General features: G+C 55.9%; 1 protein-coding gene and 1 long non-coding RNA gene across 7 annotated transcripts in view; one reads left to right on the forward strand and one right to left on the reverse strand.

The window, feature by feature from the left end:
• Window positions 1–2,634: 2,634 nt before the first annotated feature.
• On the reverse strand, window positions 2,635–6,814 carry LOC106026498 (uncharacterized). The gene is made up of 2 exons (XR_001200138.3): window positions 6,601–6,814; window positions 2,635–6,072 (listed from the first exon to the last, which is right to left on the reverse strand). It is a non-coding gene; the product is annotated as an uncharacterized LOC106026498 (long non-coding RNA).
• A 318-nt stretch (window positions 6,815–7,132) lies between these two features.
• Window positions 7,133–19,324, forward strand: part of Baiap2 (BAR/IMD domain containing adaptor protein 2) — a 66,465-nt gene continuing 54,273 nt past the window's right edge. For all 6 annotated transcript variants that reach the window (XM_005001434.3, XM_003464890.4, XM_063242317.1 and 3 more), the window contains exon 1: window positions 7,133–7,299. In XM_005001434.3, coding sequence (XP_005001491.1) covers window positions 7,246–7,299 — 54 coding nt within the window. In that variant the 5' untranslated portion in view covers window positions 7,133–7,245. The remainder of the gene's footprint in view (window positions 7,300–19,324) is intronic.

The raw sequence follows: 19,324 nt of genomic DNA on the forward strand, positions 1-19,324 counted from the left end.
GACTGGCAGAGCATCTGTGCAGGGACTTGGCCAGCACCTCGGGCAGTGCTCAGGCAGCTGTCCCAGCTGTGCCCACTCTGCAAGTCCCTAGCTCCAGCTCCTTGTCTGGCTGCCCTGTAGAGCCTTGGGCATCACAGTTCCACAGTGAGCCTCCAGTCCTCTGCCTCCTTAGCACCAGGTCGGGTACACACACCCTTTTCTCCCGAGGTGCCCACCCCCTCGAATTCCTGGCAGCTGGTCTGTGTCTCCCCTGTCCAGTTCCCTAAGATCTCCCCCTTTCATGCAAGGAGATCGAGTCTCCATGGCCTGAGTCTGACCTTGAGCAAATAAACACTGGGCGTGTGATGCCTTTTCCTGTGGAGCAATCCACAGAAAAGCCTATGGTTAACTCACTGGCCCGCTGGATGTGCACCGCATACTAGGTTCTAATCCGTGACTCTTTGGTGGCCTGGATTTCCTGGTAGAGAAGAAGAAACTGGCATGGCTCAGGTAGGTGAGGGAAGGGTGGCGTGCCAGGCAACAAGACAGGGGACTCAGCTCAGTAAGTGGCTGCTATCAACCACTTCCAGGAGGCCCTGCAGCAGGGTGAGTGGGACAGGACTGATGCCAGGGAAGCTCTTTCCGTCGCCACAGCCAGCACCAGCCATGGTGCTCCTGCCCCAACAGAAACGACCATAGCGTCTCCCTCTGTATCTGGAAACACGGGGTGCCCTGTGCTGAGGGTTGAGGGCTGCTCTAAGGGGACCCAGGCCAGTTCTCCAGATGTTTATCACCTGTCCTTCAGTGGGGCAGCTGGACCTCTGTCCTCAAAGTCCTTTCCCTGCTGGGGCCCTAGGTGGGATTTTGGCATCTGTGGCAAGAAGAAAAAGTCAGATTTTAGGACTGAAGACAACATTTCAAAATCTGGCTTTAAATAAACATGGAATTGAAAAAAGAGAGGGAGTATGCGGAGCCTCCAGGAGCTGAAATTAGAAGCAGCCAGCCCTGGGCAGGGAAGCCATCTGCGAGCCTGCGAAGCTGAGCGTCAACGTCAACGTCTGGGCTTCTGACTGTAGGCAGAGCTGGGATTGCAGCTCTGCCATCTCTGGTGTGCACCATGGGACCTGAGGGACTGGCTCAGGCCTGGCTTCCAGAGTGTCCTCTCACTTCGGATTCCGAACGGGTTCCCTCCACCCCAGCCAACAGCACCCCCTGCCTTTGAAGGCCGTGTAAGTCAGGGAGGGGGCAGAGTGGGCGGAAAACCAGGAGAAGCCTTCCTGTTGAACCACGAAATGAGCCACTGTACCAAGTGTGACGCCGTTTGTCTTTCAGCTTTGCGGGCAAGGGGCTGAGTGACCAGAGAGCCCCAGCCTCAGGGGGAACCAATGTACAGGGCAGCCCCTAGCGGCTTCAGGCATTGGCTGCTCTCTGTGCCACACCCTTGAGGCACTGATGTCACTCACCTCCTGCCGTCCAGTCGCCATGATCTCCCACCTCAAGGCAAGTTGACCCATCCCCAGACACTCCCCTCACTGCCCAGGCAGGACGGTACCATATTGTGGGCACCCGCACCCCTCAACCCAAACTCAGCCCAGCCCCCAAGGTGCCCGGTGCAGTGAGCCTGGGTTGCTCACCTGACCCCGACCTGTGCCCTCCCCACCCACTGCCCGGCTCCAGGCACCCAAAGCAGGCAGTGGCTCTGGTCCTCAGGCACTCAGGTCCTTCTTCTGGACCCAGGTCCCCCACCTTACACAGGGGGCGTGGTGGGTGCAGAGGGCTCCTGGCCTGTCACCTGCTGGAGCACAGTCTGCACTGTCAGTTAACGCAGTCCAACAGGTAAATGGGTGACCAGCTGGCAGACAGATGACGACACTGGTATGAGCGAGGAGAGGCAGCTGAGGAAACTCCCTGGCCCGTTCTCGCCCCTGCACGCACCCCCATGCTGCCTCCCACGGGGACCTGGAGTCACACTGATTCAAAGTGCAGGTTACATGAGGGGGCCAGTTCCTGGGGAACCCTCCCCACTCCCCAGAGGAAAGGTCTCCTATCCTCTCAACCCTCAGCAGAAAGGTCCCCATTTCTGCATGCCTGGCCTGGTGCGCGTGGTAGTGGGGGGCTAGGGATGGAATTTTCTAGACCACCTCTGAGAGCGTGGAGGCTGGACCAGAGCAGCCACCCTGTCCCCCTGGCCTCAGCTTCATAGTGTGGCCATGGCCACAGCAGGAGCTTAACCAGCTTCCTGGACTGGTCCCTCTGCAAAGAGCCAGGCTGTACCAGACTAAAAAGGGCTGGGGCTCCACATGGGCAGGGCGGGCAGAGAGGGGATGCAAGGTCTGACTCGTTCCAGGCTGGGACACAGGCACTCACTTTCAGGCCGCTGCAGGCCGATGCCACGGCCACTGCCCTCTTTAATGCACTTAACTCCAGGACAATTTCAGGTTTATACAAAGAGTGACTGTGGGAATTCACACACCCAAGTAGGGCATGCCGATACACATCAGTAATCCCAGCACTGAAGAGGCTGAGACAGGAAGATCACTCTGAGTTCATGGCCAGCCTGCACTACAGAGTCACCCAGGTGCAAAAAACAAACAATTCACACACCCTAGAGGGATGTGGTGCATCTGTCACAGTTAACTTAAAAACGACACAGTGTTACTAAGACTGCAGTTTATTCAGACCTCTCTAGGGTTGCACCCAGGTCCCACACAGCCTCCCACATGACCTTTAGCTGTCCTTTCTCCTCTTGTTGCCAGTGTCTCAGACTTCTTTCTTCAATGATCTGGACAGTTGTGATATTTTTCTCACAATTAGCCTGGGGTTTAGGGTTCTGGAGAGGAAGATCAAAGAAGTGAAGCGCCCACAGATTCCATTGGGGCCAGTGTCTCTGTGCCTCTCACTGGTGCTGGACTTGGCCACCAAGTGAACAGTGCTGAGGGTCCTCTCTAGGACGCTGCTGTCCCTGCTCGGGATCGTGTACTCCGGAAGGGTGCAGCCTCTGCACAGCCCACAGGGAAGGAGGCAGGGGCCTCGGACACCTCTCTGGGCGGCAGCGCTTGGGAGCTCTCTGGAGATATCCCACCCAACCTAACCACCCTCTAAGACACACTGGGGGCGTGGTGTGTGCCAGGTCAGGGGCTCTGAGGACCTTTACCCCAGCTTACCCTCCATTCTCAGGCATTCAGAGAGGCTGTGAAAAAAACACAAAGAGACAGACAAACAGGCTGTGAAACCCACCCAGCAGCCCCATCCTGCCCATGCAGGAGCAGAAGCAGCCAGCTCCCAGAACTGACCCCCTACAACTTTCCCCTCAAGTTACACCCTCCCAAGTCAGACCTGACCCTCTCCTCAGGTGACAGCTTGCAGTGTAACCGTGGTCCTGCTCTACAAAGCAGGACCACTGGACAAAGTGGCTGAGATGGCTCATGTGCAGGAAGGGAGCAGGACTCCCAAATGGGCAGGTCCCAGGGCACAAAGCAGGCGGCAAGCCATTTAGAATCCAGGAAACGGGAAAGCAGTGTCCACGCGATGTGGACGGATTCCTCCCAGAGACCAGAATTGCTAGAGGGAAGCAGGCAGCCAGGGCAGGGCCAGCAGAGGACAGACCCGGCCCTGCTGGCCCTGCCTCAGAAACCCATGAGAACCCTGCTCTTGTGCCTTCCACTGTCTGCTCAGCGACTTTCTGGCTACAAGAGCATCACTCCAGGACCGGCAAAGAGGAGAGAGGAGTTCTGCCTGGGTGGCTCCTCCCCTTGGAGACCCTGAAACTGCCAAGGGAGGGATGCAGCAAGTTCCCTGAACAGACACAGACTGTCCTGGGTTCCCAGACCAAGGGCCACCTTCTCAGACCAGGTCAGCCAGAGCAGGTGAGTCGACAGGAGAGAGAGGGGGACAGGGGTGAAAACGAGTTTAAGTTTTGCTGGATGGACTGCCTGTGTTGAGGGAAAACTCCCAATCCTTGAGCCTGCCTTGCCAGGAGAACAGCTTGCTTGAAAGGCAAAGGCTGTCATCCTGTAATTAAATCTGAGACCCCCCTTCCTACGTGACGTTGAGATGAAGCCACTTACATAATGCAACTAAAAATAAGCTGCTGGAGACATTGCACGCTGGTGCTCCTGCCCCCCGCCTGTCTCCCACGCTGCCCACTGGTGCTGCCAACCTGGGGTCAGCATCAGAGCTCTGGGGGTCAGGTCTAGGTATGAGGTCATTCCTGTCCCTGGCCCCAGCTCACTAGTCTGTGTGCAGAGGGCCTGATGCTGGAACAAGGCGCAGTGGACCCTCCGGTTCAGAGCTGGGGAGCGGCAGATCTCCATGGCTACGTCCCCCTTGCCCAACGCAGTGCCCTGCCAAGGAAGGACAGTCTCAAGGCAGAGCGAAAGCTGGAGCATATGGATTCCCGTGTGTCTCTGCACTCAGTGATTTCCGAGGAGCTGCTCACTTGCAGAAACCAGCTCCAACCCCCACCTGGGAACTTGGACTTGAAAACTCCACCCCTGTCCCCAGCAGAGTGGAAGAGGAGGGTCTACCAGGGAGCGGGGAGAAGCAGAAGGCCCAGAAGGGTGTGGGGGCTGGCAGTCTAGCAGGAGAGGTGAGGGCGAGGTCCCTGTCATGCTGACTACCCAGCCATCAGGAGTCAGGGAGGCAGGAATGCGGGTACGTCTGCAGAGGGCTTGATGCCTCCAAAACTCACAGGATCTGGGCCAGAGTACCCTCCAGATGCCACCACAAGCTGGGGTCAGGCCGGTCTGTGGACACGCTACCCTCCAGCCTGCCTGACCACTCTGAGGCCCTGAGCTCCTATCCTTGGTAACCACACTATTAAAAAGAGTCACTGCTTAATTCAGAAAAGCCTCAGTGGTGCCTGGTCAAGTCTCCCCTGGGGCCAGAACCTCTCCTTTCAAGAGCTGAAAAGGCAAGCACTTGTTCCTGGAGGTGCAAGGCAAGAACAGGCAGGCCCATGTGCACCCCCTTGCTCCCCATTCCTAGGCAGTCCTGCCCAGGCCTGCCATCAACCACAGTGCCTTTTCTCAGTACTAGGTCATACATGGGATGTGTGTTGGTTTTCACAGAGCCGGGTATTCTGATGGTCTTCTCCCCATGGGCTTTTATTCTGGCTGCCTGGCTAGCTGCAGGCCAAAGCTTCAGTCTGCTGGAAGGCTGCTGGACTCTTGAGTCTTTCAGGTCACCATGGGCAAGTGTGCCCCCTGAGACATGCACAGGACAATCATTTGCAGGGCAACCCAGGAAAGTCCGCAGGAAACTTCTCAGAACAGGCCAGGATAAGAAAGCTCTTTTGAATGGGCTCCCCTGACCTTTCCTTAGGTCTTGTGGCTGCAGGGAAGAGCACCAAGGTCTGGAGGACAATTCTCCTCAGGCCAATTCCCCTATCCCAGTGAGAAGCCTTCAGTTTTCACCGTCAGCCTCCCATCATTTGGATTCCAGATACCACAGCCTTTACGCAAGCAAAGGCTGACCTCCTGCGCCCACCAGCTCCAGGTTGGCTCAGGTCAGGATTAATCCAAAGACCAGAATGTTAGGCCAGGGATGTTACTCAGCAGCACAAGTGCTTGCCTGGCAAGTGCAAGGTCCTGAGGTTGATTCCCAGTACCAAAAAGGAAAAAAAAAAAAAAAAAGCCAGTATGTTAAGTGGCCCAGCGGAGTGTGCACTGGACCATGTTGACCCTGAAAAGGAGAAAGACAGACCTTGAGACTTACTAGACTCTCGAGTTAATAATTCCCTCATTTGGAAGAGCCAGACTGAGCTGGCTTTCTGTCACTTGTGACCAAAAGAATCACAGAAGAGAAATGCACAAGAATGTACTTTAAGACACTGAGGGGCAAGAAAGAAATGGAGGAGGCCAATGTCGGCAACTAGAAGGAAAGGAAGCCAGGCAGAGTAGGCAAGCTGCTGCCTGCGCTCCTTCCTGGATCCCACTTCCCTTTTCTTTCGTCCACGTGAGTCGGAGCCCATGAGAGTTGCCCGTTTCCTGCTGTCTGTCTGGGGATCTGACAGCCGCCCTGTGGGATCTGTGTTCTCTGGAAGCCTGCTGTTGATGGAATAAACGGAGTGGCTGGCTGTCCAGGAACAGGATGCTGGTGGAGAGCGTCAGGTTTAATTAAACATTCAGATCTCGTGTTTTACAACGTAAAGCAAATAATTCTTCCGTGTTCGTCTAATTTATGTAAATATTTCTCCTAAGGTACTGTATTGGCACCCCATGTGCCACTCCGGTCATCTCTCTCAGCAGAGCGGCTGAGGACCTTCCTTAACACCAGGCGGCTCTGGTCGCGCTCCTCCTCCTCGGCTCCAAGCACCGCCCTCCCCACGCCATCCCTCCTGGCTCCTATGAGGCTCTTCCCCTCTAGTGTCCTCTCCCTCTCCAGGTCCCCCTCTTTGCGGAAGAATGCTGTACCCAACCCCCACTCTCCCGATTCCCCTCTCCCAGGGTCCTCTTCCCTACCAGAATCCTGGGTCCAAGTGCCCCCCAACCCGCGCGCCTGCCCACCTCCTGGCGCCGCCAGAGGGCCCATCTGCCTGGGGCAGGACCCTACCCGGCCCCTGCCGCGGTTCTCCTGGCTCCCCGAAGGCCCGCTGGGTAGCCGCCCGCCTCGCGGACTTACCTGCGACTAACTTGCCCGTCCGCCTTCCAGGCCGGACACCCGGACCCTCCGCAGCGCCAGGCCGCGAGCCCAGTGGGCTGGCCGTCGGGCTACGGCCCCGCAGAGTGCGGCCTCCACGCGCGCTCGCGCGGGCGGTACCCCGCTGCCTCCCCCTACCTTCTGCTTCTTCTTCCTGCGCCACCCCGCCCCCGCTCCCCGCCCCCAGCCCGGCTGTCGCGGGGGGCCCCCTCAGTCAGCTCCGGCCCCAGCCCACGCCGCGCCTCCGCCTGCTTTCCGGGATCGACAGCGCCGCCGGCCAATCGCCGCCGGGAGCTGATCTCCGGGCCACGCCCTTGAGCCCACCCTCCGCCCCGCGCCCCCGGAATTCACCAATGGGAAAGGCGGCGCTGTAGCGGGCCTGGCGGTTGCCTAGCAGCGGCGGGGCTGGGCGGGGGCGGGCAACCGGGGGCGGTGATCCGGGCGCGACGGGGGCGGGGAGAGGGGAGGAGCCCGTGGAGGGCGGGGCCTACCGCGACTATAAAGTTGGCTGCCGCCCGGCGCCTTGCTCTGTAGTTCGGGTCCGCGCGTCTTTACTTCCCTTTGCTGCTGCCTCCTCCGCTGGCCGTTGCCTCGCCCTGGTCTGTGGTACAGCCGGGACCCAAGGCCATGTCGCTGTCACGCTCAGAGGAGATGCACCGGCTCACGGAAAATGTCTACAAGGTGAGCGCCAGCGCCCGGCTAAGTCTGCCCCCGTGGCCCGGTCCTAACCGGGCTGCCCCAGCGGCCGGCGCCCTCGCAGAATTTTCCTGCCCAGCCTCTGAGTGCGGACGTGGAGAGCCCGGCGCCGGCCAGTCACAGGTGGCCGCGCCCGCCCGAGCCCCCTCCGCCCGTCGCGGTTCTGACGGGCGCCCCCACTCCGACGGCGCCACGCGGCCCCCGCGCGCCCCTCTGCGCGCCCATCCTGGGAGGCGTCTAGGGAACCGAGCCGCACCCGGTCCGGTCGTGGAGCCCTCGGGTCCCTTCCGAGCCGCGGGGGACCTGAGTGGAGCGGTCTGTGGGGGGGGGTCGTGGGGGCGGCAGGTCGTCGCCCGTTGCCCTGAGCCCGGTTGGCACCGTGGCACCGTGGGGTTCTTCCACGCGCAGTTACGCCAGCCTTTAGGCACTTTCTTTGCAACAGGCTTTCGCTTTCCGTAACTCTCTCCCCGTGTAAAGGACGTGGTCCAAGGTGGGAGGTCGAGGTCGAGCACGGGCAGGTTGGATGGGTGGACAGATAATCCATCATCTTATGTAACCGCGGAGGGAGAAGACTAATTGTGTAGGAGGCTGACGCGCCTGCCTTTGCTACAGATATGTGTTAGGAGTCGCATTCACGTCCTCATCTGTGAAATGACAGTTTCTCTTGGAACAACCGCAGAACCCCTGGAAGCCAATTCTCTGCTCCCTGCCGGGCATGCCTGTGCCTTGTGTACGGACGGACAGGCCCTGGGTGTTCTATTCTCCAGCTTCCCTTCTCACAGTCCAGACCCCTAGCCCCAGCCACACAGCCGCGTTCCGGGTGGCACCAGGCAGGCTGCAGCTCCCCAGGGCATTTTCTCAAGAGAGAAAACCTTGCCCTGGCCGGTCCATGGCGTCCTTCTACAAAGATACGCTTTCTTTCACAACTGTCTGAAGGTTAAGTGAAACACTGACGATTAGAGTAGCTGGTATTCACACGGATTTGCTGGTTCATGGCCGCTGAATGGGCTTGCGACCCGTTCTCAGAGCAACAGTTTCTAATTGTGTTAACCAGCCATGGCTGTACCTTGTTAGCCAGTGGCCTGTGAAACCTCTTAACTGGCTCCCTCAGGCTGCCACCAGCCAGATGGAAGCTTCCGGGGTGGCCCGTTTGGTTTCAGCTGGAGTCCAGGGAGCAGATTATATACTTTAATACAGCTTTGAATCAGAGCTTTAAAGTTGCAGCCAGTGGATCTGGAGGAATCCCGAAGGCGGGAGGGGGGTGCTAAGAAGGCTCTGAAGCCATGTTGGTGCTGCTGGTAAACAGAGCTGGGAACAGCCTTCAGGGCTTTATGTTGAGTATCCTGTAGAATCTGTGGCGTCTGTGTACAGCACTGATTTTGTGACTCTGTGGAAGCACATGCTGCCAAGGGAGGGAGGTTTATTAAATTATTAGTCATTAGTTCCATTTCAGTTTGCTCATTATTGTGGAGTGTGGAAGAGAAGTGGTCACAGTCTTTTTTCCTCCCATTTTTCCTGTTTCTGCATTGAAACCATGAAACAGGAACTTTCACAGCGAGGCTCACGAGGGATGTGTGCAGTGGCTTCACCCTGGGGAATTCTTTGGGCACCCTTAAGGACTGTGGTGTACCATCGGTCAGCCCTGCAGTTACCGCGCTGCAGCTTCCCCCAACTGTCCTCAACCTGGATGGCTAAAGGGAGACTCATTGTGGTGGCAGAAAAACTGCCCAGATCAGGGTGCCTGGGCCCTTTTAGCCCCTCTGGCCGCAGTCTGGCAGGCTTGAGGTTTACACTAACTACACAGGTTCTACATTTTGTTCTGGTGTGCAGATGAGACCTTGATGGGGTTGCTTTCAGGTTTGTACACAAGCAGGCTGAAAGTGGCGAGCTGAGTCCTGTGCTCGGTTACCTTCTTGCGTGTTGTCACTGGAAAGCTCACTGCATTGTACAGGTGGGGACCCCAAAATCCTGCTACTGACCACAGACCACAGAGAGAGCTTTGGCACATTGACTGGGCAGAAACACAGCCTCCACAGAGGCACAGTCAGGAAACAGCCCAGGTCATCTGTGTGCAGATCTGGGCTGATCCAGCCGGTCCAGGCACTGCCTTGCTCTGTCTTCTCTCGGGCCCACACTGCCTGAGAGTCCTTGCTATGGGCTATTCCTGTGCCCAGGTTGGCACTTGCAGAAGTGCTGGCATCACCTCTTGGAAAGGCTGGGATATGGCCCTGCTCAGTGTCACCCCGCGATGCGGCTCAGCTGTTTGCTTTGGCCCTGGCATCGCCTCAACTGCAGTTCTGAGTGGTGTTTGCCTTGGCAAAGAAGGATGCTTGTCCTTGGCCCTGCCGATTAAAAATTCAAGAATAAAACGTTCAGTTTTGATTTTCCTCCTGGAAGAATCCGTAACACAGACTTTGACCTCTTTCCTGGTGGCTCAGTTCCCTTGGGAGCTATGTCCGCTGGGGAATTTCATGGAAGATGAAGGGGAAGAAAAATAGGACAGCTTCATGATATTCCCTGGGAATTCACCCTTAGTCCCTCAGGCTTTGCAGGGGAGGACAGGGAGGAGAGGATCCAGGGACAAGGACTGGGTTAAGGTCTACTGCACATTCAGAACTAAGACAGCCCAAAACTGAAGGGGGCTCTGAGCTGTCCTCCAAGTGTTCCTGCATGGAGAAGGGGGCCTCTTGAGCAGCTGGCCGTGGCTTCCTGTGGTCATGGTCTTGTGTCCTAAGAGAATAAGGAGCCAGCCTTCAGATGACCTGTGACACTTGGGGGTGGCAGTTTCAACGCCTTCTTTAGGAATAGTAGTATTGGCATCCCTGAATGTAGCAGGGTAGGAGAGCTTCCTGGCAGGACAGGGCCTTGTGCAGCTGTTCATGGTGTTGTAGTCCAGGCCTTGGGCAGTGTGGTCAGGCTGGGGTCAGCATAGGTCATGTGATAGTCTTCTTCACCACCCAGCTGTTGGCAGGAAGTTGGCTTGGCCTTGGTGCAGCTGTCCCGTGAAGGTGGCAGGTGCCAGAGGGTTCCTGGAGCCAGTTGGGTTTGCCGTATCTGGTATGATTGGTCAAGGCTGCCAGAGTGTGGGCATTGGACTCTGGGCACAGGCCACTCCTCATCCCTGCCATATCCCATAACGCACTTCTCAAGATGGGTTTCCAGAATTTTTCAAAATGTGGGGGTCCCAAAATCCTGCTGCTGACCGCAGACCACAGTGAGACGTTCTCCCTTTTTAATTTAATGTGTTTTTGTTATTCGTCATACGGAGAGTTGGACCCAGGATCGTAGGACTTTGCTACAAATCCCTAGCCCTTTTTTAACCTTATTGAAACAGGCTTCCTAAGTTGCTACATTAGCCAGGCTGGGCTCAAGCTTGAGCCTCTTGTCTCCCAGAGTGCTGAGATTACGGATGCCACCACATCCAGTGGTCCTGGCTTTTTAGGTAGTTGAGCCTGTATAGAGGTAAACGAAGTGGGGTCCCTGATGGAGACTGACTTGGCAGTGGAGCTATCTACCTGAAGGGCAGCACACCAGGAACCCCACTGCTGGGGAGAATGGCTAGGGTTGGCTCTTATGCACTGTTTTCACGTAAGATGACAGGGTGGACCTTCCTGTATTTGTCTTCTATCCCATGCGGCCTGCCTTTGCCCACCATCAGCATTTTGGTGGCAGCCATTCAGATTTCGTCTGCCTGGGAGGGGCAGACTGTCTCCATCACACTGACCTCTGAGCTTACCACTGTATGCAGACCTTCTCCTCCGGCCGTATCCTGTAGCTTGTTGACTCTTCTGTTGGCTCCTGAGATGCCTGGTGCCTGGTGCAGGTTGTATCGGGTCAGTGATTGGTGGTAGGTTGTGACTGGCTGTTTCCCGGTGTAACTGGGCCTTGGGCACATGGCTCTCTACAGTGTCTGGCCTGGATTGGGAGTGTGCATGCCTGTGCATGGTGTCTCTGTGGCTCTCGGGTGTGTGCCTCTTAGGGAGCTCAGCTTGACCGGTGAGGCCAACCAGAATGATGGCCAGCACTGCTTCCCACCCTTGAGGGCCACTGCTAGGGGGAGGAGAGGGGAGATAAGTACTGCTGGGAGCTGTGTTCTTACTGCTCTTGTGTTTGGGGTCTGAGCTTCCACAGATCTAGGCTGTAGGGTGGGGCCCGGGCCTTGTCCACAGGTAGTTCAGTCTTGGGGGGGGTGCACTGGCAGGTGGCCTGGCTGCTGCCCAGGAGAGTGGCATCAAGGAAACAGGCAAAGGTCTGCCCCTGTTCTCACAGGTGGTAGGTCTGGGCCCTACTTCAGAGCTGGAGGACTGGGAGGGAGGGAGGGAGGGCTGCCCCTACTACATTTCTCCATTTGGCCATCGCTCCACTGGCTGCTCTAGAGTGCACTGTCCGTGGCTGTCATTGTTGAAATATCCAATCTGTGAATTAGTGTGGGGTTGGCCTGGGCTGCTGCTGGCTAGGGTTGTTCCATTCCTCTTCCTGGGCCCCTTGTGCAGAACCAGTCCTGTCCCTTGCTGTCTTCTCTTCCCTCAATCCAGAGATTTACCTTGAAGTCTCATGATGGGGACGCCTGTACCCCCGGAAGCCCTGTGCTTAGGGTGGCGGGGTTTGCTGCCAGCCTCCCCGGTCCATCGCTGCACTGTGATCCGCTGCCTGTGCCGGGGTAATTACAGGCAGGCGTGGATGGAGCTGGCACCTTCCTCCACCCTCCTGCCACCCCCAGCTCTGACTCATGCCAGGCCCCTGATTGTGCCTGTACAGCTGCAGGATGACTTGGGGGCCCTCAGTCGGGGTGGGGGACAGCTCTGCCCCTGAACCACACCCCAGGCAGCTCCAGCCAGCAGGTCCTCAAGGAGATTTGCCTAGTTGTCCTGGGCTTCCTGTAAATAAAAATTCTTCTTCCCCAAGAGGCAAGTTTGGGAATTCAAGCCCCATCTGGCTCCATGACTGGGGATATACTGCTTACTAATTAATGTATTCTAGGGCCTGCAATGGCAGCCACACTGTGACAGGGGCCGCCAGACTGGGAAGTGGGGTGTGAGTTTGTGGACTTGACAGAGATCACACTAGGATTGATGCCCTCCCTTTGCGGTGCTGCTGCTTTGGGCAGGGGAAATGCTTTGGCCTACTGTGTCCTTGGGGCTCTTGAGGCTGGTCTCTTAGCAGGGGACCAGAAAGCCCCAAGGGGACAGAGTGGCCAGGTAGCTAAGGACAATACGGAGGTGGGTCCGTGTCCATTCTGGCTTTCACAGCATGAGCTCATGGCTTCCAAGAGGTTGACTTGGGAACCTGGGGTAGACTGAGGTCTCCACCTGTGTGCTCCAGCTACCTCCCTGCATTAGCCTTGCGCCTCCTTCCCACCTGTACTGCAGCATTCTCCTCTGTGGTTCCAGCTTGGGCTGGAGCCTCATTTTGGAAAATCCTGTTGGGTCTTAGAATTCCTGTGGGGGCTGCTGGACGAAACCTTGTTGCCTTTTCTTTCCTGCACTCTGGCTAGGCGACCTTGCTTGAGTCTGACCTTGCTTGAGTCTCTTTCCTCGAACCAGAGACAGAACGAAAGGGATGATTCCAGGGCCCCTAGAGGCTAACATCCCCAGCTGAAAGGCCAGAGCCTGGGCCTTACCTCCTTCTGTGGGGAGTAGGTTTGACAAGTTCTGCATGTCATGTCTGTGGCTCCAGATGCAGGAGCTAGGAGATGTTACAGACTTCGCTGGGAGTTTGTACAGCCGTGAGGCTACCAGCTAGAGTGCTTTCTTCTTGGTTAGGGTTCTTAGTTTGTACTTGTTTGGAACGTAGAGGGGTTCAGTGCTTGTATAGGACTCCATTTCCAGTACTGCAAATACACGAATAAGTACATAAACATTATTTTAATCTTTAAAAAATGAGTAGGGTTTTCCCAAAGCTTCTTTTTATTTGGATTCAGACCCTTCTGCACTGCATTTCAGCTCAGAGCTGCTCCCATCTAGGGGGTCTCCAGTACTTCCCCTCAGCCTTCCCAGGTTGTGCTGATATGTTCCTAGAAGTGTCTTGGCCCCAGACATTTGTGCCATTTTTGTTACTGACAGTTTCTTTTTTTTTTTTTTTGTACTGAGGATTGAACTCACAACTGCCTGCTTGCAAGGCAGGAGCTTATGCCACTGAGCTAAATCCCCAGCCCCAACTGACAGTTTCTTGATGATCACAAAGTTTTCAGATGACAGATGGGTCACTTCTACTCTTTTTTTAGTGGTTTGTGGATGGAAGCATCTGTTGTGCCAGGGACAGTTGTCAGGTGGGCCAGTGCTAGGTGACCACAGGTATGTTGTAGCTGCTGGTGGTGCTGGGATGGAGACGCAGACTCTGTGAAATGCAGGTGTCCGTGCATTGAGAGGAGTCCCCACCTCGATCTTCAGAGTGGGTGGTGGAGGGGAGCTTCCTTATTTATGGGAGTTGGTATTCTGTCCAGGGGAGTTTGTCTCAGGGAGCCATGTTTGGTGAGGGCGACACCTATTTGTGGCAGGCAGGGTGGTCTTGCTGCTTCCAGGTGGGGCTTTTATATCACAGAACGATGGCAGAGACAGAGCTGGAATGGCCTTGGCTTCCCTCTGCACACTATGCCCCGCTGAGCCTGTGGCAGGGGCTGGTTGAGCCACCTCTGCCCTGGGTGACAAGAAGCTAACTGTCCACTGTTCCATCTTTCATCCATGGAAAGGCCCATCTGGTCCTTGGGCTGGAAATCCAGGTCCTTGATGGCCTGGAGGGATGGGCAGATGGGAACCCTAGGCTCTGGTCAGGCCAGTGACCAGAGCCCCATTTCCTTGGGGGAAGGGCTGGACAGTGTCACCACTCTTTCTCTGGCTGTGTGCTGGGGGAGGTGGAGTGTCGGCTGTGGAGGCCGGGAATTTGTAGCCTCCTTTCATCTTTGGTAGATTTCACACTAATCCCACCAGGCATGGTGCAAGAATTCTGTGGACCTGATACCATTTCACCCTCAAGCTGGCTTTGAGGAGCTCTTGGGGAGCCTCTGGCTGAAGGAGCATATCCATCAGCAGATAACAGATGCCCTTGTCAAGACAGGGACAAGCCCCGACTTCCCAGGTGCCATTTCTGTCCTGTCGTGCAGGAATCCCTGGGATTTCAGACAGGATCTGTAACTCCTTGGTCACTGTTTCTCATCAAAAATTCAGTGAGAGGCTGGGAATTTAGCTCGTGGCATAAGCTCCTCCCCATCTTGCAAGTGCTAGGTCATGAGTTCGATCCCCAGTACCACAAAAATAAAAGAAAAAAAACTAATAATAATTCAGTGAGATGATAGAGTATTTCCTAGCCCATAAAGTATTAGGTCAGTGGTGACCAGGATGACTATTACATGGGACTGAAGTTTCTTTGGAGAACAGGAGTCAGGGACACTTAGGCTCTTCCTGGTTGTGGAGGGTCCGGTGTTCCTGCTCGTGGCAACACCCTGGGATTAGCACATCATCCTTACAAGAGCCAGGGTCACTGGCCAGAGAGACAGGCCCAGGGCATTCCAAGGCTGCCTCCCAGCTTGCTCATCACTGGTTTCTCCCGAAGTGGGCCTGGCCAGTGCTCTTGCAGGGAGGAGTTTGGCTTGGTGAGTGCCTTGACTGGGGTTAGGGCCCGAGTCAGCAGAACCTTTTGTAATCAGTGAGGGAACTGACGACTGGCCTCTCTCTGCTGGCTGCAGTAATCCGGCATCAGTCAGCTCAGGCTGTGACATAGCACCCCAAATTGATGGTTAAATTGATGTTTACCCTCTCACAGTGCCGGAGGCCAGGAATCTGTGATCAGAGTCTGAGCAGGGTTGGTCCATCTGAGGCTACTGTGCTTGCAGTCAGATCTTTCCTCCCTGTGTCCCCATGTGCTCTTTCTCTTGTATGTCCTGAGCTCCTTTCCCATAAGACACCTGTCAGGTGCAGATTGGCTCAGAGCCCACCTTTGTGACCCCATTTCACAGAATGGCCTTCCCCTGCCCCACCTTTTTTTTTTTTTTTTTTTTTTTTTGTAGTGCTGAGGATTGCAACCAGGGCCTTTACGCTGAGCCAAATCCCCTAGCTTTTTAAAAAAATTTCTTATTTTGTGACAGATTTCATTGTATTGCTCACGCTGAGTTTGAATTCGGGGTCCTCCTGCTCCTGCCTCCCAGAATTCTGGCCACAGATCCAACTCCCTAACAGCCTCTTTAAAGACCCCATCTCCAGGTCCAGTCACTAAGGTCTTGGTGGGGGGAGCTGCAGTGTGTCATCCCCTGCCCTGTGGTTAGCAGGCTGTGACCTACCAGGGAGGACTGTCCTGGGTGCTGTCTTGGATGTCGACCATCCATTTCTAGGTCAATTGTGCTTTGAGTCCCTTCCAGCTTCCCTCAGATTGCAGCCCTCAGCCTATGACAGCGGGGACCCAGGGGCCACACTGTGATGTCCTTAAACAGTGGTTGGCTCGGAAGTGTTGCTTCAGCTCAGTGCTATCCATGGAAGACGGCAGTTTAAATGGGCAGCTCCTCCACACAGAACCGAGTTTAAATGGGCAGCTCCTCCACAGGGACCGGATGCCAGACAGTACCATCTGTGAGCTGGGCCAATGTAACCAATCTGGGGAGGCGCCTGCGGGGCCTGTTGGGGAGCATGTCCCCTGGAGTGAGGGTGGGTGGGACATGCCGCTCAGACAGGAAGAACGGCCAGGCTGTTATGTCCTGTGTCCGGCCCTTGCTGTCCAGGGCTCCTGGGCTGACGGGTGATGTCTGGTTCCTGTTGGGGTGGCTCTCACAGTGGTGCCCCGTAGCCAAGCCCTTCAAGCATGTCCCCACGTGGATGTGGGCCTTGTGTGGCCAGATGTCTGTAATGCTGGCCGCAGGTGTAGCTTCTGCCCTGGGGGACCTCTGCCCCTGGGGAACCTCATGCAGGGAATGTCAGATTTGGCATCTGATTGATGCAGACACCTGGAAAGAGCCAGGCTGGGGTGCAGAAGTTGAAAGCTTCCGAAAGCAGAATAGATGCCAGGAAGTCTGGGAAACCTGTGCATTGGAACTCAGTATGAAGGCCACAGTGACCAGGTGAACTGAATGGCCACAGCAGTATCTTTTGTGGCATTGTTTTCATCTAAGGCTCCACTGTGGCCTCTGAGGGTGCCCTGCTTGGTGGGGGGCAGGCAGGGGTGAGAGGGAGGAGGACCTTCCTCTCTGGCTCTCCTGATAGGAGGCCGCTGGGTGCCCTGCTGTCATGTCTGGGCGCCCCGCCAAAGACACAGGGAGTCGCCTTATTAGTGTTGGCAGCTTCTTGGGGGAGAAGTGGGAACCAGCACTGTTGCAATTCTGGTCTCTCCCCGGGTCTGGTGGGACCTGTCTCTACTGCTCTCCAGGTCCCCCTCAGGCTCCACTTCCCCACCGTCCCACTCCCCTGCTACCCTCTGAGCCTGCTGGCCACTCCCTCCCTTGGGCAGGGACTCTGGCCCTCCGAGTTGGGGCAGGCCAGCTCTTCCTGCCCCCACAGGGATTTTGGGGCCTAGTTCCTGACGCTGGTGCATGCTTCAGGAGGCGTGTCGTCCTGCCCTGGCCTGGGAGGGTACGGGACAAGAAGTTGAGCTGTGCTTCGGTTGCTCCCTGCTTGTGCTCCCCATGGTGGCTTCCACTAGCTTTTGTGCTTCTCCCTTATCCCCAAGGACTGTTCCCTCATTCACTTACCTTGTACACCAATGCAAACTTGTTCCCCTCCTCCATGACTCTAACCAGGTTAGAAGCAGCTCAGCGTTCAGCACTCCCAAGCACTGCTCCCGCCACTCACTGAGTTTCTGGAGTGGACTTACCCTTTCAAGAATGCTCTCCCAGTTTTTAGAGGAGAACAAAATCTCAAGCCAAGCCCTGGTGCTCTTTGTGGGAAGGCTACTGCCAATGCTCCCCCTGTGGGAAGCTGCAGAGGGGGTGTTTCCTACAGCCTCAGGCCAGCCAGCTACCAAGACAACCAGCCAGCTACTGAGACAACCCATGCTACCAAGGTCTCTGTCCCTTCCCACATCTGGCACCCTGCCTATCCTGGGAACTGGTGTCTTGGACAGGTCTCACCTGGTGAACCTGGAGCAGAGCCATGGGACACTGGGTTCTGTGTCTGTATACAGCCCTCTCACCTGGGCAGTGCCATTTGGGGGTTGGGGAGGCTTCCAGCCCAAAAGCCAGGTCTGTCTTCTCCTGCTGAGTCCTAGCACTAGTGGGAAGAGAGGGGAGGGAAGCAGCAGGAGGGGCAGGTGGGTGCCTCTGGGCCCCGGAAACTGGCAGGAGGTGGTGGTGTGCAGAACCAAGAGGGGCACGCTAGGGCCCTTGCTGGGCAGGAGCTGTCCTGAGCTGTGACCTCCACAAAAGTCTTAAACTGCAGTAGGGTGCCTTACTCTTCTGATGTTGTTGGAGGGATGGCAGTGTGAGGGAGGTTGAGTGTGGTCGTTTGGTTGGCCTGGAGCTGAAGCCAGGACTTGATTCCACCAGTCAAGTAGGCTGGCTCCCTAAGCCCCTGAGCCCCTTGTTGTCCATCTGTAAAACAGATTGAGGTACTTAGAGCACCAGGTGCTCAGGGAAACTCCTAGAGTCCTCTGTTGCTGAGTGTCATGAGGATAGAGAAGTTTGGCCTAGCCTGCTGCACATGCAGGTAGCACAGGTGTGTGCCCTTATGAACACATGCATGCACAGGGATGTGGCCAGACACACCCATCCTGTTCTTTGCTAGGAGGGGCTTGGCAGGAGCCAGGACTAAGGACAGACAGGATTGTGAGCTGGCAGTATGCAGGGGCAGGAGGAGTAAAGGCCCTTGGTGGGCCTCTTTTCAATAAATACTTGGCTTTCTTCTTTGCTCCCTCAGGCAGGGGATGGGGTGAGGATAGCCGTTCTGTTGACATTTGTCCTACTAGCCTGGCAGACCATCAGCCCAGGGTATCTGGGAATAGCCATGCAGAAGAGACACCCAGGGCTTCTCAGTGTCTTGCTGGTGACAGCCGCTAATACTGGTAGGCTCAGCCTCTCCCATCACCCCCTACCCTGTTATGGTTTGAGTCAGGATGTTCCCCAAAGCTCATGCAGTCTTGAAGATGGGCTTCTAGGACTGAAACCTCCACAAGCTGTGAGCTAAATAAACCCTTTTTTCCCTAACTTTGGGTGTCAGGTATTTTGTGTCAGCAATGAGAGAAAAGTGACCAATACACCTCTACAGAACTGACCCCAGGTTCCTGCCATGACGGTGCCATTTGGCCTAGATTCCTCATGGCTCCAGGGCTGCAGGGTGTCCTGTTTTGTTAGGGTCCTGCAGGGAGGGCAACTGTCAACTGCTTAAACTGAGTAGCAGTGCTACTTAGGGCCCACTTCCTCCCATAGCCCTCTTGGACGTGTGTTCTATGGGAGTGAAGTCCCTGTGTCACGTCCACAGCCCCCAGCACCTCACTTGGTGTGCAGAGGTGTTCTCCAGTATATTGCATGAACAAGTGAATAAGTGGAAGGATGCGTGTGCTAAATATAGTTCTTGGTCCTGACAGCTATTGAGGAACAACTCACAGACCCAGCATGCAGCAGCAGGATTCGAGCAGGTCGGGGTTTCCTTACACAACACAGGTATCATCACAATTGGAGGCGGTGTGGCCCTTGGTCATCTACTGGGATTGTGTCCCCACAGGGTGATATGGTCTGGGCACCCAGGGCCCCTGAGTTTCACTATGGGCTTAAGTAAGATGGCAGTCAGGCTCAGGGGCCCTCTTTGTAGACACTTGGCCTAGACCGAATTTATTTCCTCAAGGTCAGAATTCTTGCCTGCCCCTTTCATTTTATTTTGGCTTCCTTTGGGGTCGTTCAGGACAGGCATTCCCTTCTTCTTTAAAGGTGACACCCATCCCTCCAGCTGTTAGTGCAGCTCCCGTTGGTAGATTTCTGCAGAAATATACTTTTGTTTTCTTGCCTGAGAAGATGAGGCTGGTGACCCCTCTGAAGCATCTGCCACCCAGGGATGAATGGTGTTGACATTCTTTGCTGGGGGAGGAGGAGGTTCCTAAA

Source organism: Cavia porcellus, unplaced genomic scaffold (assembly GCF_034190915.1).
Source record: "Cavia porcellus strain 051 isolate PalLab524CR breed Dunkin Hartley unplaced genomic scaffold, mCavPor4.1 scaffold_32, whole genome shotgun sequence".
Taxonomy (NCBI): domain Eukaryota; kingdom Metazoa; phylum Chordata; class Mammalia; order Rodentia; family Caviidae; genus Cavia; species Cavia porcellus.